We start from the raw sequence: 19,480 nt of genomic DNA, 5'->3' as shown, positions 1-19,480 counted from the left end.
ACACTTCGGGCAAAAAATGGCACGCCAAATATAAAGCAAGGACATGTTTCTCATCTAACAGAGCGCAAACTAGACGTACTCACTGGCACGGGGAACTTGGCGACAAGTTTTGCGCCGAGAGCTACTAGTAGAACTAGGTGTCCGTCAGCACTCGGAAAGTGAGGTCAACCTGATTGTATTAGAGGCTCTGCCTCCCCAGTTACCTTGCAGACATCTATCGGGTTTATATACATCTTTCAGTACTGTAAAGTAAGTGTACTCACCTGTACACCGTCCGCTTGGCGGCATCGATGCTAATACAGGGGAAAGGGGCAAGATCATAAGGAAATTTCTGCAACGGGGGTGAAGAAGCATAGGCACGGGTTGGCGAGGCTGTATAGGCTGTCTTTTGTTTAGGTGGCGACAGCTATGTTCATGGTGTTGATGGTAGGGATCTCCGGGGCCATGTACCGGCCACCATCTTCTGCCAGCTTGTACTTCTGCCGGCTCGTAAAGTGTACATGGCGGCTGGTGTTTACTATCAAGCTTGTCGACGACATCTTTGCTGAGCACCTTCTTCCGTCCTTGTGCCAATTCCCGGCAGAGTTCTTACATCTCTCCGTATTTCTATGGTCGAGAAAATGTGAGTGCTTCAACACTCGACACCAAGCTGTAGTTGCAGTCCCTTCGTCCGAGCAAAAGCAATTTGATGTTGACTACCTTGCTGGCGCGAATCTCCCTTACTCGTCTAGCTTCTCCCAACTGACTACTCTACCAGATAGAAACGGCTAGTAGTCAAGACATTTTCGTCACTGGCCAAGTGAAAGTGGAGGGGTGCCTTCTCCAGGCTTGCTCAAAGCACGCTCAGGATGGAGCTGCCACAGGTTAGGATTACTTTAGCAGGGCTAAGGGTAGGTTGACAAGTGTTCACGTCCGGACACCAATCATCAACAGCAGGTCGACGCCGTCAAGGCTGACTATGACAAGCTCTGCACGTTCGTCAAAGAGAAGAGACTCTATTGGGCCTTTCGCTTGTTTTATCGAATCCAGCTTGTGTCCCTGCCCAGCTGGTATGCACACTTCACGACCGGACAGCTTGGACCAGGAATTCAGATCAATGTGAAGAATTTGACAGCAACACTCCAGGTGTTTGAGAGTAACGCAGTCAATAGCGATCCGAAGAGCAAAAGCTTTACCCAGACGTTCAACAACATTGATCGACAAGTACCAGATTCCAACAGAACCGAATCTCGTTGAGCACGTTCAGAATGCCAGGGTGTGGCTTGAAGAGGAGAAGATTCGCAAACAATACCTCTCCATGTTATCAGCGAGCTACAGTCCGTTCAGGGCCGGAGCCACCAGGGAGAATGCTGTTGTTTTAGTTCGACGACGGGTTTTGAGACAACAAGTAATTGTTCCCGATTTTGCGACATTTAAAACTCTGTCTAGAATTGGCTTCATGGCCTGCATGAGTAAAATTGCGCGAGTGGCTTTACCTCTGTTACCCGTTCCGGCGGGTACAAGGATCTCACCGAAAAAGAGAGGGCTGTATTCATCTAGTCGGTATATTACAGATACAATCTGTCCCTGCTAACGTACTTACAGGGCTTGTGTCGGTCTCCACCTTTGCTATAATCAAGATAGCCGTCGGTTTCACACGATTTTTTGTTTTCTGGGAGAACATAGCTGGCTTCTGGGACGGATTGAAAGTCCTCCTCTGGTTCAAAAAGACGCTCGAGTGACTACGAGACAGCCAACTGGGTAAGAGATTCCGAGATTGATTGTCTATAGCGTGTTGACTCTATTCACATAGCAAATCAACAATTTCTTCGGTCGATGGTTTACCAGGACTGGCAGACAGGTCCCCGGCATCAGGGTTTTCTTGCCGGGACTGATAATTCTAAACGTTCCAGAGGCTTTTCTGTTTACAACGCTGGCGAGTTTCTCTCGGTCATTGCCGGGTCAGTGAGAAGAGGTCTTCCTGCATGAGCTTTACTGACACATAGCAGGGTTTTCATAACCGTTGTGTCTCTCGTCCTCATAGCTATCGAGCTGTCTAAAGCGACCGATCCGCTCGAAATCGCTTACAATTCTCTTTGGTGGCAGCAGCAGCAGCAGCAGCAGCAATACAGACCTTAGCGTTTGTGGCGGAGTGGATGGCAGTTCTTAAGCAATAGCTGCAGTAGGTAGTAAGACGCAATGTTATCGCTTCTGTTCACGCCTACTGATCCTTGCCAGCCGGTCTCGCAACCGTGGGAACAATTTGCGCTTTCGTCGCCACGTGGGCTGGTCCTTTAGCTATTGTTGTGGTTGTCGCTGGATTGATCATTTTCCTTGTTTGGTTCTTCACGCACTAAGGTACATCCTGGTACTCGGTACCATATACTACCACTAACTTGGCTAGATGATCCCCCGAAGAATCCCGTGAAAGATTTCGTCAATGGAAAGGTCAAAGACGCAGGGTTGTATCAGGACCTTTTCAGCATCGACTACTTCACGGTGCTCCCTGGAACCCCGACTTCCCCGTCAAAGATTGGGATCAGCTTTCAAGCACAGAATTCTGGCGATTAGCAACTTGCCGATCCCGGACTATTCAATCAGTCTTGCCACCGTCGTCAATTACACTCCTAAGACTGTGTGATGACTCGGAACTGATGACAAAGGTCGAAGTTTAATTTACACTACAACATACAGCGGTGTCACCAGAATTGTGTACTGTTTAGGATAGTGCCAGCGATTCGACCAGGTAGCACGCAACCGGGCAAAGACGACTCTGAGAAGCAGACGACAAAGTTCGGATGTTGTGTGGTGCTCACAGCGGACCCAGCAAGAGATCAGAACAGTCAAGAGACGAACGAACCGCCAACGAAGGGTATCGCTGAGATCTCCTGGGACAACAAGTATCTCATCGAGAATGCATCGCAGAAAGGTACACTATTTCTGCCCAGTTCAACCTCGCAGGACAGGAGACAATGGAATCTGCAATGGAGCAGCTCGACCCCGGTCCATTCAAGTATCAAGACAGGCCGTGGAAACTCTATACAAGCTCGATGGTAAGTTGGTGATCACAGCTTCGATTTCGAACTGGCTGACTTTTGTTTGACACGTTCAACCTGCGACCATGGCACTAGCTAACTTGAGCACTGCAGGGTCATCGTAGTCCCGTCGTGTTCGCATTTCCCAAGGATGTCACAGTACATGGCTCACTTGGACGGTCAACCCACAACTACCTGAGCCTTTCGAACTAGTCCAGGATGGAACATACGATGAAGGAAGAATCGGGAGGGAACCGGCTATGAAATCTCCCGTCCCGACAAACAAGACGTACACTGTCACTTGTTCCTCCCCAGGTGGCAAAGCCAGCTCCTGTGCTCAGGTCGACATCAGTGTTGAGAACGACGTTTAAATTAGAGGTGGACGACTCCCGCCCGCCTGTGTTGCGATAGGCGCGGTTTGGCAGCCAGCGTTTGAGTCGGAATGCGCTTTCTGAAGAAAGTTTTCACGAAATCTGCCAACTGTGGCATTGGAAGTACCCGCGAACTGCTGGGCGTAGAAATTCTCATAGTCAAGTGTGGGCACCTCATACTTGCATACAGGCACGTTGACGCTAGTCGTATACCCAGTAAGGCGGCCAGAGGAGGAAATGCCAAGACTTTTCCACGCTAGTCCAGTAAGGGTCGAGCTGGGAGATCTGCTTAGGAGCTCTCGCTCTGTCAATGTTCCTATGTCTTGGCGGGTGATTCTCCGCAGGTGGGGCCTCTCACAGTCGCATGATCCTTGCTCCTGTACAGAGCGAGAGAGTAACTTCGAGATAACTTAGGCCAATGTCATCCCGCCAACAGCAGACACCAGCGAGAGCAGCCCATCCTCGATTCTTGATCATGTCCCAGTGTTGAAAAGAAGCTCCCTCAATAAATGCTTCAGTACCGCTGCCCCTATCTCGGCTTCAAGCGCGTCAGCTCACGAGAACGACCACATGATGCATCCTCAAGTACCTTCAGCAGGTCAATCGTCCGTCGTTCCCTCCAAAAATGCTTTACGAGCTCTGCGTCGTTTGGCCCTATCATCTCCCGTACTCGTGGCTAGCACCATTGGCGGGGTCTGCGGTATTGCAACCTTGAACTATGAAGTCAACCGGAGAGTCCGCCTTGCTGAACAAGCCCTCGAATCCAAGAAAATCCTACGATCGTTGTCCCATGGAAGAGGTGCCACACAACTGAATGCTATGATCGAAGCTGCGGAAAGAGGCGAAGATTTCACATTGGGCACGAGAAATACCAAGAGGAAGAAGAAGATTTCAACAAGGTCTTTCTCCGCTGTTGCTCTACATGAACATGCGGAACCCACGCATGATATAAGGCCCGAGGACCTTCACACGGAGGTCGAACTTCAATATGTACCATTCAATCAGCTGGACCCTCACTCCAGAGGAACAAGTCGACCAACGCGTGCCGCAGCTTCCGCTGCAACGCATACGGATGGTGTGCACAACATAGCTGTCGAGAAGATCCTGAAAGCCAACAAGACCCCGCATAGGCTGTCGAATCATCGATTATATACCCATCCAAAACAGCAGCGCCGACCAGATGTCGAAAGAGCTTCGGATCTACTTCAGAATTGGCTCAAGCATATCCCGGAGGAGTCATGTGGAGAGGTCACAGAATCTACGACTTCGAAGAAACCCAATCGCGATAACACACACCAGAAAGGCCAAATAAGAGGTTCAGACTTGTACATGAGAAATATTGCTCTGCTAGATCCCTTGCATACGCACCAAACGTCAGTCAGAGTTGAACACAATCCTCTTCGCTCTCAACCTGAAATCCCAATACCGCAAGGCCATCTCCACATGGCAGACCCTCGCAGCGGGTCGTCTATAAACGAAAACGATATCAATGGAAAGTCACTCCCCATCGATCCACTTCTCGATCAAACACATTCCGTACCAATACCTGACCATGAGAATTCCCGCCCCGAAGGCGCGGTGCGGGGAGCGTTCCATTCTCGTGGAGATCAAGCATCTTATTTGATTGCCTACCTCGACGATGAGCGAGTGGACCAGGCTCTGAGAGACTTCCTTACGGAAATTCCACGGCTCCCTTGGGACCCAGTTGCGGTCGAGCGCTTGCTGCCAGCAGCGCCGAAAGATTTCGTCGCCCACGCAAAAAACGTCCTGGACTTGAAGACCCTCTTCAGCCTGCATCGATTTATCCGGCCAGAGAATAGGAAAATGAGGAGGCACTATCAGTATCGACGCTGGCTTGCTGTCATGAGGCATTATACCAACAAGCACAGCACTCTGAACTGGGCAATCGCGGAAGCAGTGTTCTACGAACACAGGAGCTTGTTCAACCCCAAAAACCTCAATATCCGACCAGTCTTTGATCTCGTACAGTATCTCCTAACGACGGATTCGGCTTCCAGCCGAGTTCAGAGCATCCTTTTCTCCAACTCAGGGCAGGGTTCAGCAGATCCAGCTGAGGCTTTGCAACCATCTATCCAGTACTTGAACTCCTTCTGCGAAGATCAGCACACCATTCCTGAATGTCTTGAGGAGACGAGAAAGATTATTGATATCGCAAGACGAGGTGGGCTCGCACCGTGCAAGGATCTTATCGTACCTATCCTCAAAGCCGTTGTCCGTTCAAAGGACCTCGAGGATGCAGAGACCGTCCTCGATCAGCTTGGAGCGATGTTCGGGGACAGTGATTCTCTCGACATTCTGGGGGAATATGCTTTTTTAAACGCATGCGAGGGTAAATGGGGAGTGGTCGAGTCTACGTTGGACAAGATTCACAGCGTCAACAAATCGAGAAGTCGACCTGTTGAATTCGCTCACCTATTTCAAAAACTTCTCTTACAACACACAGCCCAGAATCCCTCAGTCCGATCCTTTGGCTTCACCGTCCATGCGATCAAGTACGCTGGGTTGATTCCTACTGGGCTTATATCGAGGACACTCATCTGCGCCTGCGTCAGAGATCGCCGCTATGACTTGGTTGTCGAATGGGTGCGCTTGATCAAGGAGGCTTTTCCGCGGGTGAGCCTGGGCTTTGAACTCCTCCAAGGTGGATGGATACTTGCGGATACCCTAATGGAAATCCGTGCTAGCTGTGAGGAAGTTGCCAAAATTTGTCTGACAATTGCTCATGGATGCCGGAAAAATCCATTTGGTCCAAGCTTCAGGGAATTTACTGTCGACCTTATCAAGTCAGATATGACTCAAAGGCTAAGCTCCACCTCTGCTCAAATATTGATAGGCAGTGCGTCGAGGGGGGATGTCCGTGCGATGAACTTGGAGCAGTTGCTCACGCTCGCTTTTGACCTCCGCAACTCATTGACGACATCAAGTTCAAACAATGTGCAAACGGAAGGACTAAAGAGCGACATCGCAACTCAGATGTCCGCAATCGCGAACCTCGCCAAAGCATTTCGAGGGGACACGAAATTATTGTTCCTTGGCAACAAAGATCAGACGGAGATTGTTTCCAAAGCTCGTCGTGATGGCGATTCCGGCCAGAAGCTGCGCGGCATGGGCATCTCTAAGCGGACTTTTCCAGAGCTCTTCGATCAAGACCGGCCCGTTGGGATCAGGAAGTTGACAGCCGCGCTGGTAAGACACTATGATCGGCGTGAGAGACATGGCCTCCCTGTCGATCACTCCCTGCTGAGACAGGTCATAATGCATATCGGTCCGCAACACCCATCGGAAATCCTTGACCTCGTTGAGGCCATCTATGCGAGCGGCTATGTCCAAGGGCCCAATGGGACACCATTCGACACAGACATCTTCAAAAAGTGGCTCTACTTGGTGTCGACGAATGGATCCGTCAAGTCCGCTGCAGCGGTGTTAGGGGCGGTGGTCGATTCCGCCAGTCATCTGCAGTGGACTGCGCATTTCCGTCATCTATGTGAGTTTGTGACTCAGGCGGAAAGTCATCCAAATGGCAGCTTCTGGGACGAGAAGCAATATCCCAAGAAGCCCGAAGACGAGGGACTGAGGTCGCTGTACGAGGAGATCAAGAGGATATGGGTTGGTGTGTGGAAGCAGAGGAAGGAGACGTTCCGGTTCCCCGAGTGGAAGGGCTGGGAGATGGAACTGATGTAGTTTTGAAATAAAGTATGATCTCCTTTGTCCATTCGAGACATGTCGCTGTCAGACGGGAATATGGCGGAGTTTGCGGCCGCATTTGTCCGACTTCCTGCCCGAGATCGCAGTCGATCAACCAGGTAAGAAAGAATACATCATAAAGGTGTGTTGTCTAGGGTACATATATATTCGATGTCCCACTACAAGAAGATATTCGCCATCATCATCGTCATCTTTCTTTTCCATGCGAGATACTGCCCATTGCAATCTGCAGCACCAGTCCAGTCCGTCCCTGAGGTCTTTTCCACCCACCCACCATGGCGGAGGCGACAAAAGAGCAGGCATCGACGTCTAAGCGAGGCCTCCTCCGCCTCCCCGCTCAGACATTGCAAGACAAAGTTGCGATTGTGTCTGGCTCGAGCAGAGGGCTCGGTGCCGATATGGCGCTGGACCTGGCCAAGAGGGGCGCAAAGGTCAGTCATTCATTCACTCAGTTACCCAGTCACGGTATATATCGTTCAATCACGTTGAGGTTCTTGGTCGGTTCCCTCTTGGGCTATATGCATACATCCGTCCCAGGGAACTGAGGGTCTGGAAATGGAGGAAAGTGTTTGAACTTTGCTTTTCGGTCCCACGTCCCTTTTCATCCTGGCGGTCGGTGGCTGTTTGACAGAATGCAAAGGCATTTGACGATGTCAACGGACCTGACTCTCTTGTCCTCTCTTTTCCTGTTCAATCCCTTACATCACATGTACCTCTTTCACTTTGCCCACTGGTTGTGCATTGTTCTCTCTCCCACTATCTCACACACCCATCACGTTCCCAGGTCGTGATCACATACGCCTCGCCGTCCTCGACCCCCAAGGCCGACACGCTCGTCCAGACAATCAAGGACCTCCCGAACGAATCCTCTGCGATTGCCGTGTGCGCGGACCTCTCGCAGCCGTGGGCTCCAGCGGAAATCGTCAAGCAGACGCTCTCAAAGTTCGGGCCACACATCCACATCCTGGTCAATAACGCCGCCGTACAGATCACGCGGCCGCTCGCCGACATCACCCAGACGGACTACGACCGCGTCTACAACGTGAACGTAAGGGGCACGATCCTGCTGACCCAGGCGGTACTCCCGCACCTCGCCCCGCGAGCGCGCGTCATCAACATCTCCAGCGTGGGCGCGCGCGCCGGCTTCGCGGCGCTGTCGCTGTACACGTCCAGCAAGGCGGCGCTGGAAGGGCTCACGCGCTCGTGGGCCGCAGAGCTCGGCAAAAAAGGCACCACCGTCAACTGCGTCGCGCCCGGTCCCGTGCAGAGCGAGATGCTCGACTCCATCCCCACCCACATCGTCCAGATGCAGATGGACAACACACCCCTCGAAAACAGAGTCGGCACTCCCCAGGAAGTCAGCAATGTCGTCAGCTGGCTCGCCGGGGACGAGAGCGCGTGGATCACTGGGCAGGTGCTGAACGTTAGCGGCGGGTGGACAATGTATTGAATTTGTGCCGAGGACCTCCGGGTAATGGCATTTTTGGAGGGAACGGGAGACCTTAAATGACGAAGCATAAAGAAATCAGGGAATGTATACGAGTTTGGAAATCGGACCAGCGGCTATAGACATCCCTGCGAGAGGCCAGGGACAGGATAAATGGGGGCATAGAACAAGATAGGAGTCTCACGAATCGAAAGCATAAACGCAGTGTCATGACAGCATTGTGAGAAGTTTTGATCTTTATGGTTTTTTATTTTTGAGGTTAAGAAACAAGTTGGTTTTCTCACCATCATACCCTTATCGTACAGTCGGCAGTATCTTTGCATGCTGGCCAGCGAAGAACTTTTTCTGCTCCAGGCACCTTTGGCTTGTGCACCCTTGACATCTCAGCCCCATCTGTCTGGAACAGCTCTCGCCACTCATCAGATGTTTGTGCGCAATATCTGCCAGTGCCTGGATGAATACCGGGTTGTCGTTGAGGCTCTCTGCACGCTTGACGCCAGGGTGGCCCTTCGCATCTTCGTGCATGACCTCCTTGTCGATTTCGTACAGTGTTTCGATATGGTCGCTTGTGAAGGCAATGGGAACCAGAACGATGTCTGTTTGCCCTCGCTTCATGTATTCCTTGACAGTATCGCTGGTCTGAGCGCCCAACCACGCAGACGGCCCGACTTGGGATTGCCAGCAAAGTCTGTAGGGGTGGGAGTGGCCGAGTCGATTCATGACGGCGTGCACTGTTGCCGCGACTTCGGCTGGGTAAGGATCACCTCTGTTGACGACGCTCATGGGAAGACTGTGTGCTGAAAATAGAATCACCACGTCTTTCCGGCGCTCTTCGGGATATTCGGCCAATTTGGCTTCGATGTTCTGCGCGAACGCCTCGACTAACCCCGGGTGCGTGGGCCAGCGATCAATCACGCTCCATGTTATTGCTCCTTCTGGATCGACCTCGCCGGTCGTCGCTCGTTTGCCTTCGAGCCGGTTCCGCCATTTCCACAGTTCGTTCAACGAACTTCCCGTCGTGGAACAGCTGTATTGAGGATACTGCGTGAATGCCACCGCTCGACCTCCCTTTCCGCCACCAAACCCATCTTGTAGAAGTTGTTCATACATATGTTCCGTCAAGGGATTCGCGTATCGAAATGCGACATAGGGTTTATGTGGTGCCGTTTCCGGGGACAATTTGTCCAAGATCTTGCACATTTCTGAACATTGGTGCTCTGACCATTTTCGTATTGGGGAACCCCCGCCGATGGCCGAGTACTGTTGTTGTATCTTCGGGGTGCGGCGACGAGAAATGAGGGGCCCGAGGTAAGGTTGTAGCGGGCCAAGGGGGATGAGGTCTCGGTCGGCGAAGAGGCGGGAGAGGAAGTCGCCTACTTCCGAGGTGTGCGAGGGACCGCCCATGTTCATAAAGACCATTGCTGTCGGACCTTTCGAACCCGTGGAATCTTGAGTCACAGGGGGGATGGCCGTCGCCATCGAGGCGCTCTGGAGGGCCAAAGGAGCTGCGAAGCCATTGTTGACTGAGGGCGTAACTCCCGCACGCTTTGTGGCCAGTTGGCGGGCGAGGTGGGCTGTTGAAGTGCGCAACGACATGTTTATATTTTGTCGCAATAGTCCTGCTGTTACCGAGCCATGAGAAGTGTCTCGAGGAAAACAGCAACAGCGGGGAGTAAGACTGTCAGTCGAAAGAAGCTTTCCCTCTGGAACCCAGCTGATGAAGTTTTTCGCGGCTGGTCGGTGATCAAGAACCAAAAGTTCTTGAAAGGTCGATGATGATGACGAGGACCACTTATGGTCGCCTCGCCTCGCAGCCAGCGGAATTGCAGCCGTCCACGTGATAGCGCGTGTTTCAGCCTTGGGCGCGACTTGGCGCGACTCTTTGGTTGCCTTCGGCCTTCCAGTTGCCGGGTTTGCATTACATCAATATCTCGGCGAGGGTCTCCAAATACGGTCCTGCCATCCCCGCGCAAAGTTAGAATCATACCTCCATCGGTCTCGATGAGTGCACAGTATGGGTGACAATCTGCCATACCGACCTAAGGGCGATCCGGACGAGGCTGAGCGGAATGACGACCCGGATGATGAGGAAGAGGAGATAGACGAAACTGGCTACAAGACTGTGAGAGATGCGGTGCTGTTCGCCATCGAGGTCAACAAGTCCATGCTCAAGGTGCCACGATCATCATCTGCGTCGAAAAAGTCCGACAACTGTTCTCCCCTTTTGGCCGCCCTGAAATGCGCATACCATCTAATGCAGCAGCGCATCATTTCCACCCCAAAGGACCTCATGGGAATCCTGCTCTATGGCACAGAAGCCTCCAAGTTCTACGACGAAGACGAAAATTCCAAGGGAGGCTGGTCTTTTCCTCACTGCTATCTTCTCACAGACCTTGATGTACCTGAAGCGGAAGATGTCAAGGCCCTCAAGGAGTTGGTCGAAGCAGACTCTCCAGAGTCAGCCGACATCATCAGGCCGGCAAAGGAGCCCGTTTCCATGCACAACGTTCTCTTCTGCGCCAACCAAATCTTCCAACAGAAGGCTGCCAACTTCACCTCGCGCCGACTGTTCATTGTCACGGACAATGACGACCCTCATTCATCCAACAAGGAGTCTCGATCCCAGGCTACTGTGAGAGCTAAAGATTTGTACGACTTGGGAGTGACCATTGAGCTGTTCCCCATCTCGACCTCCGACCACACTTTCGATACGAAACTCTTCTGGGACGATATCGTCTATCGAGCATCCCCTTCGGACCCGGATGCGATTGCTTACAACCCCCCTTCCATTGTGGATGCCGACGGCCCAAAGTTGGTGACTGGTGCTGGTGACGGCATTTCCTTGTTGCAGTCCTTGCTATCCACCATAGCATCCAAGGTTGCGCCGAAACGTGCGCTATTCTCTTCCGTCCCGCTTGAATTGGCACCGGACTTCAAGATATCTGTGAAAGGTTACTTGCTCTACAAGCATCAAAAACCTGCCCGCAGTAGCTATATCTATCTCGGGTCAGAAAGACCCCAAATTGCCACTGGATATACGGAGCAAGTCGCAGACGATGAACGTGACCGCAGAACAGTCGAGAAGGCCGAGATTCGCAAGGCGTACACCTTTGGGGGAGAGAAAATCACGTTCTCTGATGAGGAAGTCAAGAAACTGCGCAACTTTGGGCCGCCTGTGATACGGGTGATTGGGTTCAAACCAATGTCCAGATTGCCAATGTGGGCGAACATGAAGAATTCGACCTTCCTCTACCCATCAGAAGAAGACTTTGTTGGCAGCACACGTGTATACAGCGCCTTATACCGCAAACTGTCCAAGGATCAGTTATTCGGCCTAACATGGTTTGTCCCAAGGAAGAATGCCGCACCAGTGATGGCTGCCATGGTCCCGACCCTTACTGCCGAGGGCAGCGATGACAAGCCCAATGCTGCGGGAGTATCTGCTACCGGCGCACCTCAGGGCTTACATTTGATTCCTCTACCGTTTGCAGACGACGTCCGACAGAATCCACCCAACACTCATGAAACACCGTTGCGTGCACCGGATGAGCTCGTTGACGCGATGATGCCTATTATCCGTGAGTGGCAATGCCCTTACCTGAACCAAGCTCACCTCTATTGGAATTCTGACTGAATAATTAGAGCAACTAAACCTTCCCAAGGGCATCTATGACCCCTCAAAATACCCCAACCCCAGCTTGCAGTGGCATTATCGAATCCTCCAGGCCCTCGCTCTTGATGACGAGATTCCAGAAAAGCCCGAAGACAAGACGATACCGAAATTCCGCCAGATTGACAAACGAGTAGGAAACGAGACCATAGAATGGGACAAAGTTTTGAAAACGGTCTACAAGCAGTATCGGGCGGAAAACCCAGATTCAGGGCCTACGGGATCGAAGAGAACTGCCACGAATGGAGCAGCGGCGTCGTCGAGCGCGGGAAGCAAGAAGGTCAAGAAGGAGACAGGGAGCCGGTTGGATGAAGCGGAGATCCGGGGGCTGTGGCAGAAGGGCCAACTAGAGCAGCTGACGGTGGCCGAGCTGAAGGATTTTTGTGCGATGAAGAAGATTCCTGTTGGGGGAAAGAAGGCAGATATTGTGGAGAGGATCGAGGAATGGCTTGAAAGCAAGTGATTCGCAAAAAGGACATGGACAGGTTTGTCGAGTCCGTAAAATGATGTGATACCCCCAATCAAATTGTACTATTGCCGGCCTCATCGCCTTATCAAAATCCCAAGACGTAGTGTGGTTAATGTGTGGTCAATCATTGCAGTCCCAGTCACAATCTCCCGAAGAGCGAGACTGACACTGCACCCAAGATCGACTACAGAAGAATTGATCTCCATTCCAATAGACGATTTCCGTACATCATGGATCACCGCTTGGAAGTAGTAACCTCGTAGGAATGCTTTTTGAAGGAACGTTGGTATTTTGCGTTGTTCATATGAAGGGAAGAGAAGAGGAAGAGGGAGCGAATTCGAAAGCAGATAAATTTTGAGCAGGGTCCATTCCTAAAATGGTTAGACTGGCCACCAGCCTACTCGGTAGAGTTGCCATCGGTTAGAATAAATAAATGCCAAGATGCTTAGTGGCGCTAGCGAGTGGCATAGTGCGTGCAGGAAATGACGTTGGGGCTTCCCTGGAGTTCCAACTGCGGAATCCACCTCGCCGCTCGTCAAGATGCGAACAGCGCATGTGCTCCTGGTCAACTGGTCCACTCCCTCGTAACCCATTTCAGACGACGGCAAAACCAACTGACTGTATGGCGTTCGACGTTCTGCTTCCTGTCCTCCTCTAATCTTTGCTGAGCGCAATGGCACGGGTGCCCTTCATTGGCAGGCTCTTCTGGTGAGTTGTCTCAAGCCCTCTGTTTCTTTGTCAAGTGTCTTCGTGACTGACGGCTGGTTGACTAGGAGAGAGTACCTGGCCCTGTTTGGATCTCTGATACTTGTTGCTCTCGAGGTCCTCGTTCGGATCATCACGCTGGGACTTCCTCAACCTATCATTCGATTCTGCTACAACGCTTCAAAGAACTTGTTCAACAGGCTGTCTTCGCAGAAGTCCCGACAAGCCCGCTCCCAGCGAAAACATACATACAGTTCAATAGCGACATGCTCTGATTTCACCGAACTCTGTGCTCTATTTGGGTACTATGCCGAGGAACATATTGTTCAGACAGGAGATGGTTATTTGCTGGGTGTCCACAGACTGCCCTTTCGGAAAGGCGAAGAGCATAATGGAATCCAGGTCAACGCCGGAGCCGACTCGACCAGAAAGCCCGTGGTCTACCTCCATCATGGCCTGCTCATGAATAGCGAGGTTTGGGTTTGCCTTACGGAAGAGGAACGATGTCTTCCATTCACGTTGGTTCAACAGGGTTATGATGTTTGGCTGGGGAACAATCGAGGCAATAAATACAGCAAGAAATCTACGAGGCACTCGCCTATATCCCCACGATTTTGGAACTTTTCCATGGATGAGTTCGCCTTCCACGATATTCCCAACACAATCGACTATATCCTTAACACCACGTCACAGCCTTCGCTCTCCTATATCGGCTTCAGTCAAGGTACCGCTCAGGCATTTGCAACACTCTCCATCCATCCCCAACTGAACGAAAAGGTCAACCTTTTCATTGCCCTAGCGCCCGCCATGTCCCCTGCCGGCCTCAGCAATGGTATTGTGGATGCCCTCGTCAAGACCAATCCTCACCTCCTCTTCCTTGCATTTGGCCGCAAGTCGATCCTCTCTTCGGCCACCATGTGGCAATCTATTCTCTACCCGCCCATTTTCGTCCGCCTTATCGATATGTCACTCTCCTTCCTCTTCGCCTGGTACGGCCGCAACATCAGCGTGCAGCAAAAGCTCGCTGCATACCCACACCTGTACAGCTTCACCAGCACAAAGTCCGTTGTGCATTGGTTCCAAATTATCCGTAATAAATCTTTCCAGATGTACGATGATGATAGCTCCAACAGATTCAGCATTGGCGCCAGCACTCGATACTACAAAGTCGCCAAATTCCCGACGAGAAATATCAAGACGCCCATCGTTTTGGTTTATGGGGGCAGTGACTCCCTGGTCGATATTCGTGTCATGCTTAGGGAATTACCTCGCCACACCATTGCGACGGAGATCCCTCACTTCGAACACCTCGATTTCCTCTGGGCGCAAGACGTCCATACGCTGGTCCACCCACATGTGCTAGAAGCACTTCGCTACTATGCCCAAGACGGTATGACAAATGGCGTTCCAAAGGCTCTTGCCCTCTCTATCGGCGACACGGCCCAACTTCACCGCCGGCAGAATAGCAACAGCAGCGCCATGAACTGGTCTGAAGACGAGTCTGCTGGTGGATATTCGGACTTTGACGGTGGGGTTGATTCACCTCGCGCGCCGAGAGTTAAGAGTTATGCTCAGCAGCAGAGAGAGAAGCAGTATTTGCAGCCATCGCCTGGCCAAAACCATCCGACCTCTCATTCGCCCTTGCAATATCAGTATCAATATGCCTCCCCTACTCCGAACAGACCTGTGACATCAAGCTCGATGACATGGATGGAAAACTACTATAAATTCCCAAAGAAGGAAATGCAGGCCACGACGGAGGCCGTGGGGACGAGTAGTGGTTTTGGGAATGACGCTGGAGCAGATTCACTTCAGGAGGGGATGCAACAAGAGAGTGAAAGGCGACAAGGTGATGAACAACAGCGACAAGAGCATGATCAAAGCCCGATGGGCACGCCACAACGTGCCTCAGACGACATTTCCCGAGATGCTGATTTTGGAGGGGTGCTTTCAACTTCTCGATCACTCATCCAAGACGCCGACTCTGCCAGAACTGTTTCCACGATCCGCAATCGGACCAGTACCTCCACTGCCGCTCCTGCGACTCCGGCGCAACGGGCGACCCTCAACACCGATGCAGAGAGTGCAGCAGGAAGTGGAAGTGCAAGCGTCAGCGGAAACGAAAACAGACAACGCTCAACATCTGCTGCTGGAAGTGTTTCGAATACGAGCGGGCACACGACACCGGTAAGTAGAGGCACGCCGCCTAGTTTCACAGCGAAGGGCATTCGTGTGGGGAGTTCGAGACCGAGTGTGAGTGCGGCTATGCCCTGACATGTAGAAGGAGCAGGCATAGGGGAATACGTTGAGAAACTAGGCTCCCTTGCTCTGCATCGAAATTGGGATTTGCGCTTATAGGGAATGGTTGAAAAATATGGAATATAAGCGGCGTACGCAAACAAAGCACAGTACAACTTGAAAACGGTCAAGACACAACAAATATGTCTGGCTCTGAGATGGATACCGAGTAATTACCTTGTATACACCCAGTCCCCAGTCCAGCTCTCTCCCGACGTAATCCATCTATGACTTGACGCACGAGAGAGCGCCTTCCTTGCGGTGCTAGCCCTTCCTCCTAGCAAGGACATTGATACCTAGGTATTAATACCTATCTATCCTCGGGACAGTCCTCCGGACTCGGTAGTAGGGACTCCATCCTCCATCCTCCATCCTCGCGAGGTATCGAACCTCCCCCTCTGAGCATGCATGTCTCATGTCTCGTATCTCGTATTCATACTCATATTCATGCTCGTATTCGCATTTATATTCATCCTTTCGCTCCTTGCAATGCATGTATGGATAGGATGTTCTGTTGGATACTCTGTGTAGCGGGGAAGGGACCATTGAATAGATTCCAGGTTAGCGGCCGTCCAAGTTATACGCCATATGGGACAGGGAGAACGGAGCACGGGCGGACATGATGGTAGCAACAGTAATAGGAACAGTACTAATTAATATCTCATACCTCTAGATAGGTATGTAGGTATGTAAATACTAGGTTTCTGTTATGGACTAGAGGCCGAGCGTGAGAGTCGGACCAAACTCTCCTCTTTTTCTTTTCCCCCCTTTCCCTTCCATTTTCCCAGTGCTTTGCAGCGTGCATGCATGCATGTCTATGTCCAAGACAGGGTGGAGTTTCTATGACTTCCCCCTTCTCCCACCCAAGAAAGAACGCCGGCAATTCCCAAATGTCATCTATATGTATAGCCATAACCCCCGCGCAATGCACTGCAAAAGAATCATGCTCAAATTCGTCATCGCGTATCCGTCATCAGTTCATCAAGCGTGAAGTGACATGACATGACGTGCGTTCCCTCTCCATATGTATGGACCAAGGTACATATGTACGAGGGTTGCAGCATTAAAAAACAAGAGGAAAGGAGAAAGGGGAAAGCGAATTTCAGAAAAAAAACCTCGCCTTATGTGACAAGCGCGGCGACAGCCACAACAGCAGCTACCATGGCAGCCATTGGTCGTGCACTCCCCTTGTCCTGAGAGCCGGCGTTTCCGAGTCCAGAGCTAGAAGTTGCCTCGCCCAGCCTGGCTCCTGCGGTGCCCGCAGAGACATCCGTGACAGGATTGGCCACGGGGGTCGCGTTGGGCACGGCTTTCTCACCCACTGTGATTTCCTGGACGTTGTTGCTCGTGGAATTGAAGACTGTTTGGGCGAGGGAGATTTCATTGTTCGCCAAATCGTAGACCACGTAAGCGCTTCTCAAAAATGTGTCTCCGAGAACCGCCATTTCACCTTGAGCGGGGGCAATCCCGAACAAGCAGGCCTCCTCACCGTTCTGGAAGGTCATGGGTTGCCCGAAGTTATTGACGCCCGCGTCGAGGAATAGCTCATTGTACGGTACGCGAATGGTTTGGCCAGAGAAGGTGAAGTCGATCGTGGCCGAAGAGGAGGACAAACTGCAGGGCGCATAGGCAGCGCCAACGTCAGATTGATATACGGCCTGGACTTGGTTGTAGATCTCCTGGGTGATGTCGTTGGGCAAGTAGGAGAGGGTGGCGCCGGAGTCGAGCAGGACGGCAGCGGGCAAGGAGGAGGAGGAGGAGAGGTCGAAGCCGGCGCTCACCAAGCCAGTCAGGGCAATGGCGAGTTGGAAATAAACCCCGTTGCTAGGGATGATGGGTATCGTAGCGAGTTCTCCCTCATATTTTTCGGTGTTGACGCCACCGAAGAGGATCTCTCCCGTCGAGGCCTCCAGATCATTCAGCCAAAGACTGTAGGCGTTGGAGACTATGTGGCCGGCTTTGACGAGTGCTTCGGGCAAGTTTGGGTAGGCGTCCATTCCCGCATTTTGAACCTGGACTTCATTGGACATGTAACCAATTCCCAGCACGCCTTGTTGCGAAGAGGACGTCTGGCCAATGCCAAATTGGAAGTCTGTCAGGGTGACGCCGCCGAACTGTAGGCTGTCTGCTACGTAGTCGCCCACCGCTCCCGTGCCGTCGACATAGGAGATGTTGAACTGGTCATTGATGAGCTTATAGGTAGACGAGGCCGAGGAGTCGTAGGTACCGCCCTCGCAGGGATCCTGATTGGACTCGCAGAAGGAAGAGCTGGCAGTGTTGACCCATAGATCGGAGCTGCCAGTGTCGATATGCAGCCGCAGAGGCTGGGCGGGTGTTCCCAGCGTGATATTGGCGTAGTAGAGGGATTGCTCATTATCCAACGTCTGCTCGACAGTGTTTTGCGTCTGTCGTTTTCTCAGGCGAGATCTTTCGTGGGCGAGGACATCAGGGACTTGTCTTCTCTGGAGCGGCAGGCTGATGGTTCTGGGTGAGGAGACGGAGCGGGGAGCGAGGTGGATGGCCGAAACAAGAGGGGCAGCCAACGCAGTGGTCAGGGCCACGAGGCCGACCAAGGTTTTCATCTCTTTTGTGTATCCTTGCCTGGTCTTTTGCTATTGCTTGCAGCAGAAACAGAGGAGGATCTGTTGGCCTCCGGGCACAATTAAAGAACCGCTGTCTTTTGCCCTCCCTTTTTTTTTTCCTTCCCAAAGAGCTGAGGGATGAGCGGTTGGGAGGGGACTAGGCGAGGCGTTGAGGGCTGGGTGGGCTTAAGCGAGAAGAGGGACCCAGCAGTACTTGGAGAGAGAGCCACCTAAGAAATACTGGGAAGCGAGTGACGCGGCTTGCAGAAGGACAAAAGCAACTAGGAGAGAATATGCAGAGTAGTCAGAGATGCGAGGAACAGGAACAATACAGGCAAGAAGAAGCAAACCAAGAAGCGGGACGAGGCATTGTACCAGTAAATATGGCCTCGAGCTGAGAAAAGAGAGAGTTGTCGAGCTGTAAGCATCATGGCGCAGTGCAGCGCAGTGCAGTGCAGTGCAAAGGGCCGCTTAATTTGGCGAGGCCTGAGGCCTTGATTGTTTGCATCTGCGCCGTTCCGTCCATTGATGATGTATTTGTGCCCTTTTCCGCAGCCACGCATGACGCCGAGCGGTGCGACTTGATGGGGATTGATGGAGAAGCTGAGTGAATCAGGTGAATCGGTGGAGTTTGGTTCGCCGCAGGTTACGTGGCTCCCGCCAAGTCTCGGTCTGCGCCTGCGCTTGCGTTGCTCTCTCTTCGCTCTCACATGCAACCTCAATGGCGCAAGAACATCAACCAGCCACCTGCACCCCGACGACGAGGTGCTCTTCCCCTATCTCGGGACCTCGTACCCATACCGAGCACAGCTGCTCGTCTCTGGAATGGCCCATGACCGTTCTTGGGAAGAATCAATTCTCTCATCTTCGCCAAACCGCGTCCTGTCTTCTCAGGGAGCAACCAGCCACGCAAGCAGCCCGCCCGCATCCTCCCTGACAAGAATTCGCACCCCGAGAATAAGGCTGCCAGCGGCAGCAACAAGTAGTCCGGAAGGGGCTGGTGTTGCTAAGGCGGCAGCCGGCCGTCGGGTCTTTGCTGCTAAATTTGGGCAACGCCGCCACTCGACTCCACGTATGATGCCACCTCAGCCCCCAGCGCACGGCCAAATGGCCCTACGAGCACCGAGGACGAAGTACCTACTCGGGAGCCTGAGCAAAATTCAGCCCAAGCGATTGGGTCAACGGCCTGCTTTGCTAC

The 19,480-nt window shown here is 52.2% G+C and overlaps 7 protein-coding genes across 7 annotated transcripts; 5 read left to right on the top strand and 2 right to left on the bottom strand.

The window, feature by feature from the left end:
- Positions 1-848: 848 nt before the first annotated feature.
- Z519_02703 (uncharacterized protein) lies at positions 849-2,118 on the top strand (the record flags this gene model as incomplete). Its single annotated transcript, XM_016760459.1, has 6 exons — positions 849-863; positions 934-1,049; positions 1,126-1,496; positions 1,585-1,717; positions 1,893-1,940; positions 1,989-2,118. 6 exons carry the CDS (start codon positions 849-851, stop codon positions 2,116-2,118), a joined length of 813 nt encoding a protein of 270 aa, XP_016623980.1.
- A 1,840-nt stretch (positions 2,119-3,958) lies between these two features.
- Positions 3,959-7,087, top strand: Z519_02702 (uncharacterized protein; the record flags this gene model as incomplete). Its single annotated transcript, XM_016760458.1, has 1 exon — positions 3,959-7,087. One exon carries the CDS (start codon positions 3,959-3,961, stop codon positions 7,085-7,087), a length of 3,129 nt encoding a protein of 1,042 aa, XP_016623979.1.
- A 299-nt stretch (positions 7,088-7,386) lies between these two features.
- Positions 7,387-8,561, top strand: Z519_02701 (uncharacterized protein; the record flags this gene model as incomplete). The annotated part of the gene is made up of 2 exons (XM_016760457.1): positions 7,387-7,542; positions 7,896-8,561. The coding sequence occupies 2 exons, from the start codon at positions 7,387-7,389 to the stop codon at positions 8,559-8,561; spliced, it is 822 nt and encodes a 273-aa protein (XP_016623978.1).
- Positions 8,562-8,852: 291 nt separating this feature from the next.
- Positions 8,853-10,154, bottom strand: Z519_02700 (ferrochelatase; the record flags this gene model as incomplete). The annotated part of the gene is made up of 1 exon (XM_016760456.1): positions 8,853-10,154. One exon carries the CDS (start codon positions 10,152-10,154, stop codon positions 8,853-8,855), a length of 1,302 nt encoding a protein of 433 aa, XP_016623977.1.
- Positions 10,155-10,572: 418 nt separating this feature from the next.
- Z519_02699 (uncharacterized protein) lies at positions 10,573-12,691 on the top strand (the record flags this gene model as incomplete). Its single annotated transcript, XM_016760455.1, has 2 exons — positions 10,573-12,136; positions 12,201-12,691. The coding sequence occupies 2 exons, from the start codon at positions 10,573-10,575 to the stop codon at positions 12,689-12,691; spliced, it is 2,055 nt and encodes a 684-aa protein (XP_016623976.1).
- A 679-nt stretch (positions 12,692-13,370) lies between these two features.
- Positions 13,371-15,676, top strand: Z519_02698 (uncharacterized protein; the record flags this gene model as incomplete). Its single annotated transcript, XM_016760454.1, has 2 exons — positions 13,371-13,405; positions 13,471-15,676. The coding sequence occupies 2 exons, from the start codon at positions 13,371-13,373 to the stop codon at positions 15,674-15,676; spliced, it is 2,241 nt and encodes a 746-aa protein (XP_016623975.1).
- Positions 15,677-16,821: 1,145 nt separating this feature from the next.
- Positions 16,822-18,282, bottom strand: Z519_02697 (uncharacterized protein; the record flags this gene model as incomplete). The annotated part of the gene is made up of 1 exon (XM_016760453.1): positions 16,822-18,282. The coding sequence occupies one exon, from the start codon at positions 18,280-18,282 to the stop codon at positions 16,822-16,824; it is 1,461 nt and encodes a 486-aa protein (XP_016623974.1).
- Between the last annotated feature and the right edge of the window lie 1,198 nt (positions 18,283-19,480).

Source organism: Cladophialophora bantiana (assembly GCF_000835475.1).
Source record: "Cladophialophora bantiana CBS 173.52 unplaced genomic scaffold supercont1.3, whole genome shotgun sequence".
In the NCBI taxonomy this organism is placed as follows: Eukaryota; Fungi; Ascomycota; class Eurotiomycetes; order Chaetothyriales; family Herpotrichiellaceae; genus Cladophialophora; species Cladophialophora bantiana.
Note: the sequence above shows the minus strand (reverse complement) of the source record. Positions and strands in the feature narration are given on the sequence as shown.